General features: G+C 38.2%; 1 protein-coding gene across 1 annotated transcript; it reads left to right on the forward strand.

The window, feature by feature from the left end:
* Window positions 1-5,752: 5,752 nt before the first annotated feature.
* LOC131531430 (zona pellucida sperm-binding protein 4-like) lies at window positions 5,753-7,610 on the forward strand. Its single transcript, XM_058762172.1, has 8 exons — window positions 5,753-6,111; window positions 6,188-6,375; window positions 6,449-6,546; window positions 6,616-6,773; window positions 6,844-7,036; window positions 7,106-7,253; window positions 7,351-7,423; window positions 7,502-7,610. The coding sequence occupies exons 1-8, from the start codon at window positions 5,778-5,780 to the stop codon at window positions 7,576-7,578; spliced, it is 1,269 nt and encodes a 422-aa protein (XP_058618155.1). The 5' UTR covers window positions 5,753-5,777; the 3' UTR covers window positions 7,579-7,610.
* The last annotated feature ends 725 nt before the right edge of the window (window positions 7,611-8,335 follow it).

Here is an 8,335-nt window from a genome sequence, read left to right on the forward strand (position 1 = left end):
CTCTGTGACTCATGATTTGTCGCTGTGATTATATATTCATGAGTATGATAAAGACACAATTTGAAAGTAATGCCTCCATCAGGCCTGTGTGATCCACGGATTATTTGCTAAATTTAACCGTAACAGAGTGAACGTTTATCAATGTAACCACTATGTATTGGAAATAATCCTTAATCTGATTCCATATATACACTTCATAAATTTATACATTTCATGTCTGATAATGATGTGCAGTCAGAGAGCCTGCATTCACAGTTGAAGAGACATGTATATTGAATCAAAACGTTATCATAATTGCAACAAATCCAGAAATGCATGAAACAGATACTCCTGGATGAAATTTGTTTTTGAATCAATCAGTTGAGTAAATGATTCAGTAACTCATTCTTAAAGGTAATCATATATTTCTTTACTGAATTAATTAACAAAGACACTTACTAATGTAACAATTAGGGCTGTCAGCGTTAATTTAACTAATTACTTATGAAAAAATAACGAGATTAAAATATTTTAACACTGTTATCGCACTGGCTCCGCCCCCCGACCTGTACATCATCTTACACTCTAAAAAATGGCCCTTTATGTGTATTTGTCTCATAATATCATACAAGCAGCGTGAGCAGTATCACACGAGTGCTGTTTGTCCCGAGTGCAAATGTGATTTTATACAACAGTTCAGTAAATAAAAAGTTAATATTGTGTTATATTTTAAACACAATATTATGTGTTTTTGCTCAATTTTGCAGAGAACATATTACCTATTAATATTAATATATATAATATATTAATATATTAAAACCACAGCAGAATTGTTGTGTGTCTCTGAGCAACACAGCAGTGTTTAGTTTCTGAATGAATCTGCATTTTAAATGAATTGTGTGAACCAATGATTCAAAGACCCATTCATTATAACAAGTGCAAAAGCAAACGTAAAAGATATAAGCGAAAAGATATGATATCTGTAAATATTTTGATGTTATTTTGCTCATTTTTGGTCTTGTTGAAGAAATAGCTGCCCTTATGATTGTAGTATAACTAATCAATTTTGGGTTGGTTTAAGTTTTAATATTTTTAACTCTACTAATAAAACCAACAGTTTAAAGATATTATTTTTTATTACGAAAAACCAAAATCGTTATCTCTTGAATATGTTAATAATTTCTTAATTTTATGTGCAAAATTGTTCATCCACACGCAAAACTGGCTTAAATATATTATTTTTTATTACGAAAAACCAAAATCGTTATCTCTTGAATATGTTAATAATTTCTTAATTTTATGTGCAAAATTGTTCATCCACACGCAAAACTGGCTTAAATCTCCTTGTTTTCCTCTTTTTCTTGTTGAATGTCTCTCTCGTTTCATCCCTGAGGCTTATAAATAACAAAAACAAATGCAATTTTAATGCATTATAATTATATAAATTAAATGGCCCTTTATGTGTATTTGTCTCATAATATCATACGTGCAGCGAGAGCAGTATCACACGAGTGCTGTTTGTCCCGAGTGCAAATGTGATTTTATACAACAGTTCAGTAAATAAGAAGTTAATATTGTGTTATATTTTAAACACAATATTATGTGTTTTTGCTCAATTTTGCAGAGAACATATTACCTTTAAAGCCACAGCAGAATTGTTGTGTGTCTCTGAGCAACACAGCAGTGTTTAGTTTCTGAATGAATCTGCATTTTAAATGAATCGTGTGAACCAATGATTCAAAGACCCATTCATTATAACAAGTGCAAAAGCAAACATAAAAGATATAAGCGAAAAGATATATCTGTAAATATTTTGATGTTGATGAAATTTGCTCATTTTTGGTCTTGTTGAAGAAATAACTGTCCTTATGATTGTAGTATAACTAATCAATTTTGGGTTGGTTTAAGTTTTAATATTTTTAACTCTACTAATAAAACCCACAGTTTAATCCTTAAAGATATTATTTTTTATTACGAAAAACCAAAATCGTTATCTCTTGAATATGTTAATAATTTCTTAATTTTATGTGCAAAATTGTTCATCCACACGCAAAACTGGCTTAAATCTCCTTTTTTTCCTCTTTTTCTTGTTGAATGTCTCTCTCGTTTCATCCCTGAGGCTTATAAATAACAAAAACAAATGCAATTTTAATGCATTATAATTGTATGAATTTTATGATTATTCAAAGATATTTAATCTTTTTTTACCCTGTGTATATAATCTCATACTACAGTATGATGTACGTAAACCCATTATAGTTGTTTTTTTTTTTTTTGGTCACGATTGTTCATTGTTAAAGATACTACCATTTGTATGTTCTGCGGTAATAGTAATAAATAATAATCAGAATCAGAATGAGCTTTTAATGCCAAGTATGCTTGCATACAAGGAATTGTTTTAGTGTCATAAGCTTCCAGTTCACAGAGAGAACAACGACACACAGACAATAAAAATAAGATGAAAATACACATATGTAAATATAAATAAACAAAAAAATGAAAAAGAAAAATAATTTGAAACATAAATGATTGTATATACAGTTGTGCTACAGATGATAGAATGGGATGGAATAGAAAGAGATGCAGGGATGTACTAGGATGGAGGTGGTAGCAGATAAAAAGAAAATAAGAGCGACAGGTGCACAAACACCTCATAGCACCAATAAATCCATAACCCTACCTAGTACAGTTTTGCTCAATGTGTGTAATATCTGCACAAAGGAGACGTCGATCAGCTGCTGGAAGATCTATGACAGAAATGGTCTTTGGAGAAGACTGTTGATTTTACACTCGAAAAATTTAAGTATTACTACTTAGAAATTAAGATTACCTCAGAAAGCATTGGTAGCCCAACACTTATTAATTTTATTTTTTAGTAAAACAAACTAAATGTAATTTGCTTTTTCATATGCCATAGCCATGCATGACTACACACTAGACAAATGCAGCCAAGGTGAATACATCTCAATTTTCAGTCAAGTAATGAATTAATGCATGTGTTAATGAAACAATTACATTTTATTTACTGACAACAACAGGAAACATTAATAAATGAGTAAAATGTAAATAAAAGTAACCATGACAATAAAGTCAACAACACATGAAGCAAAGCTTTATTCAAACATATTGTTCTGACAATCGTATTTACAGACAGTGAACCCACATCTACTGCATCTCAACACAGCCGGTCCAGTTCTGCAGCTTTATTCTGATGAAGACCACTGTGTCCACCTTCACCTGTCTCTCCGTCCATCACGTCCCTCACTGCTGCGGTCAGACTGAATCTGATCATGGATGGGAGAGACATCGAGGCTATCATTGCCTGAGTGCACAGAGAGGATGAGGAAGTCATCTCCGCAGTCGTCACCACCGGTGTCTTTACTCCAGGTTCGGGGGGATCGGGGACCCTGTAATAAGAGCATTGTAAGTCACTTCAGATAAAAGTGTCTGCCAAATGCGTAATTGTAAATTTAAAAAAAAAAAAATTAATTAAAATGTAAAAATTAAAATGTAAATGCTTTTTTGTGCCTTGGGCACAAACGCTCAATAAAGCTGCTTATTTCTTAATAAGCAGGGTTGAGCCTGGTCAGTACCTGGATGGTAGACCTCCTGGGAAAACTAGGTTGCTACTGGAAGAGGTGTTAGTGAGGCCAGCAGGGGGTGCTCACCTTGTGGTCTGTGTGGGTCCTAACGCCCCAGTATAGTGACGGGGACACTATACTGTAAAAAGCACCGTCCTTCAGATGAGACGTTAAACCGAGGTCCTGACTCTCTGTGGTCATTAAAAATCCCAGGATGTCTTTCGAAAAGAGTAGAGGTGTGACCTCGGCATCCTGGCCAAATTCGCCCATTGGCCTCTGACCATCATGGCCTCCTAACAATCCCCATGTCTGCTGATTGGCTTCATCACTCTGTCTCCTCTTCACCAGTAAGCTGGTGTGTGGTGGGCGTTCTGGCGCACTATGGCTGCCGTCGCATCATCCAGGTGGATGCTGCACACTGGTGATGGATGAGGAGACCCCCACAATGTAAAGCGCTTTGAGTGCCTACAAAAGCGCTATATAAATGTAAGGAATTATTATTATTAAAGTTTATTTCTTCAAGGTACTACTATATACAATTTCTATTTGGGGCTTTAAAGGGTTATTTCACTCAAACATATAAATTCAGTCATTATTTACTCGCCTCAACGCTGTTCAGTCCTTGTGTGTGTGTGTTTTTTTTTTTTTTTTTTTTAAATATGTAGTGAGGTTTGTGCCGAGTCTGAAACGTCACCGTCACTTAAACATATGGCCAATGAGGTATCGCTCTGCTATGGTATATAAACCTGTTGTCTATGCCTCCTGAAGTGCGTCATGGTCGAAAGCCCGCCCCCCCTTTCTTTCATTGCTGTAGAATATGTAGTGTGACGTTGGTCCATCGAGGCTGTGTGTGCATGTGGTGTGCTGCTTACTCCCAGTGTGTGGGTGTTATGCCATCTAAATATAGGGGTCCCCGTATGCATTGAGGTAGACTGAGTGTGAGCAGTCACCTTAACGCAGCTCTCTTCTATCCCCGCTCTTTGGGCCGCGCTGCTGCTTTGGGTCGTCACATTCTTGTCCAATTAATTAAGTGGGCTTGATGTTCTGTTTTTGTCTTGTGTTCGTGTTGTATTAGGATATATATACATTTCTTTCTTTGTTTATTTGTTGTCGTTTAGATTCTATTGATACTGTCACTAACGCCTCAGTCTTGATTTTGACTGTCTTTGTAACAGTTTCTATTAATTAGAGTGATTACCGCTATGCGGTATTGGTGATCTCAGTCATTTATGAAGCCTTATGATCCTGATCAGTACTGAGTTAGTCATCTTTGTGTTATGGTGACAGTATAATTTATTTGTGCTTTCAATGTGTATTTTGTTAGATTTGTTTGTGTAACTGATTTTTGATTTTTCTTTCTCTTTCTCTTTTGTATTTTGCAGGAGCTGAGTGTTTCTCAGAAGCAGGCTGGTTCTTGGGTTGCACCCCATTCACTCTATTTAGATTATAGTAGTAACTTTTAATTCAAGAATTTCCAAACTGGTTTTAGAAAGCTAGGACAAAGACCCTTTTTTTCCCGAGCGCCAAAAGCAATCAAAACTGGTGCACAGAATGTTTCAGTTGAAGAATTTACCTGTTGCATTTGTTTCCAACCATTTTTCCCAGACGTGTCCTGGCCAGGATTTCTATATTGCTTTGATTAAAAGTACCTCGAGAGCGTTTTGAAAACATAAGGAACCGATGTCATACACCGATCGGTCTGCACACGCAAACAAAGCCAAATCCTAGATCAGGGGTCACCAAACTTGTTCCTGGAGGGCCTGTGTCCTGCAGAGTTTAGCTCCAAAGTTTCAAAAGTTGAGTGCTTTTGAAAGTGAAGTCAAGTTATTTTAATTGTATAGTGCATTTAATTCCCCCAGTTTCATTCCCCACTGTTAAAGTGTCAATTCTATTCAACCAGTGTAGTACAAAGGATAAGGCCAAGGCTGAATCTGGAGTGCATGCTACCATACTAGCTCTTCCATAAATAATTATATGACAGAAATGGTAAAGTTAGTAAGATTTGCTGAGTTCAGCTTAAGTTTGTGTCTATATCCATGTTCAAAATAAGAAAGAAGACTTGAATTTTGAGAACCAATGATATATAAACTCCCACTTGTGCAAGTCTGGGGAATCATTACAGTTAATGAAGAGGGAGGAGCTATCATTAATTAGCTGAAGTCTGTAGAGTACAAAAAGACCAAAGGGCAGCCTTTTCAGTTTATGACTAACTGTTGAATGATGGCTGGAAGTCAGTGTTTGGTTCAGATTTTGGCAGTTTGTGCTTTCTGTCATGCTGTTCCACAGAGGAATAATCTGCCCCAGGACCCTCAAGCGCTGATGTTCCAGCAAACTGACCAGCGGTTTCAGAAGCCAGTTCAACAGCAAACTGACCAGCGGTTTCCTCAGCAGTTTCAGCTTCAGAAGCCAGTGGCGCAGGCAGAGCCCCTTGGTAAATGTGCTGTAGCTGATTATGAGCAGATCCAGTGTGGACAACTTGGGATCAGTGGTGCTGAGTGTGAAGCAATCAACTGCTGCTTTAATGGACAGCAGTGTTACTATGGGAGAGCAGGTAAGTGTTCTCAGTCTTATTCTGTTCATGTTAAACAGATTCTCAGAATTAACCTGCTCTTGTGCCTTTGTTCCAGTGACTGTCCAGTGTATTAGAGATGGTCAGTTTGTGGTAGTGGTGTCTAGAGATGTTACTCTGCCTCGACTGAGTCTGGATTCGGTTCGTCTACTGGGTGGAAACGACTGGCCTTGCGGTCCTGTGGAGTCCACACCTTCTTTTGCTATATACCAGTTCCCTGTGACCACATGTGGCACGAGTGTGATGGTGAGCAGCCGCTTCTGGTGTTATTCTGCTTTGCTTATGATGGCCTGGATGCCAACACTGTTCCTATTCACAGGAGGATGGTGGATATGTGGTGTATGAGAACAGAATGACCTCCTCCTATGAAGTGGGGATTGGACCGTTTGGTTCCATCACAAGGGACAGTCATTTTGAGTAAGTGATCTATGACTTGGTGTGAATGTTAATCTGATAAATGTTACAAGCTCACCGTCTGTTTTCCAGGCTTCTCTTCCAGTGTAGGTACTCTGTAACTTCTGTTGAAGCTCTGGTTGTGGAGGTCAACTCTGTTCCTCCACCTCCACCAGTAGCTGCTCCTGGACCTCTCAGGGTGGAGCTCAGACTGGCCAATGGCCAATGCGTCACCAAAGGCTGTGCTGAAGGTAAGGTCTTGTCCTGTGTCTTCCTAAAGCCTTTCAAACGTGAGTCTGGTTAAACCCCAGTGTTCCTCAGGGGATGAGGCCTACACGTCCTACTACAGTGACGCTGATTATCCTGTCACAAAAGTCCTGCGAGAGCCTGTGTATGTTGAGGTGCGCATTATGGAGAGGACTGACCCCAACATTTTCCTGATTCTGGGGCGTTGTTGGACGACTTCAACCCCCAACCCACTCAGTCTCCCCCAGTGGGATCTTCTGGTTGATGGGTAAGCGTAATGCCAATCTTTATCCAGTTAGTCTGCTGAGAGACACTTTCTAACCTCTCTCCCTTTCAGATGCCCTTACCAGGATGACCGTTATCTGACCACACTGGTTCCAGTGACTGGATCATCTGGTCTTCAGTTCCCAACCCACTACAAGCGCTTTGTTGTGAAGATGTTCACATTTGTAGATCCAGCCTCACTGGCTCCTCTGCAGGAAACCGTATGCTCTCTTGCTCTTCCTGAACCCTTAATATTACACTTACTACTTAAATTGATTCTATGGCTTAACTTTTTTTTTTTTTTTTTTTTTCCCTCAGGTCTTCATCCACTGCAGTACAGAGGTGTGCCATCCCTCTTCTGGCTCCTGTGAGCAAAGCTGCACCAGGAAGAGTGAGTACTTGCTGTAACTTAACTTTATGAAATGCGTTTTTGAAATGCCCCTCACGCTTTTACCAACTTCTCCTGCAGGGAGAGACACTCATGCCAAGACCATCTCGAGTGGACAGACAGTGGTTTCTAGTGGAGAAGTTACTGTGGTCATGTAATTCAGTGATTTTAATAAACTGCATGTAACTTCAAGATTCTTGTTTCTGTGGCTTTTGTTAGCTGAGTCTCAAACTGTTTATAGTTTGGTTTAAAGGGACATCTTGCTAAAGCTGAGCATCTACAAAACATAATTTGGCCAACTGCTTGTTAAGCTCCAATGGCAGACCTAGGACCCGCCACTCAAATTGTCAATGCCTTATGAAATTAAAGGCTATGGAACTTTCCAACTCTAAGCTATATGGATTACAAAAGAAATATGCCATGCACATGCAAAAGTTAGTTTCGAAAACCATTTGCTGGAATTCTAGCAAGCGAATTGCAACGCTTGGGCAAACCGCTAGCGAGTCGCTATCGCTATAGTTAGTTTTAGAGGTTTACAGGTTTCATTAGAGTATGTGTGCCAAAGTCTCTTATGCTCAAGGCTGTATCTATTTGATCAAAAATACAGAAAGAAAACCAGTATTGTGACATTATTGCAACTTCTAATATTGGTTTCCTATTTTAATAACTTTTAAAATGTATTCCTGTGAAGCAAAGCTGAATTTTCAGCCTCATTACTCCAGTATTCAGTGTCACATGATCCTTCAGAAGTCATTCTAATATTCTGATTTATAATCGGTGTTGAAATTGTTGTGCTGCTTAATATTTTTTTGGAACCTGTGATCCTACTTTGATTAGTAAAGAGTCAAAAAGCAGTTATTCAAAATAGAAGTCTTTTCTAACAATACAAGTCTTTACTATCACCTTTCATCTGTT

The sequence above is a fragment of the Onychostoma macrolepis genome, chromosome 22 (genome assembly GCF_012432095.1).
Source record: "Onychostoma macrolepis isolate SWU-2019 chromosome 22, ASM1243209v1, whole genome shotgun sequence".
NCBI classification, from domain to species: domain Eukaryota; kingdom Metazoa; phylum Chordata; class Actinopteri; order Cypriniformes; family Cyprinidae; genus Onychostoma; species Onychostoma macrolepis.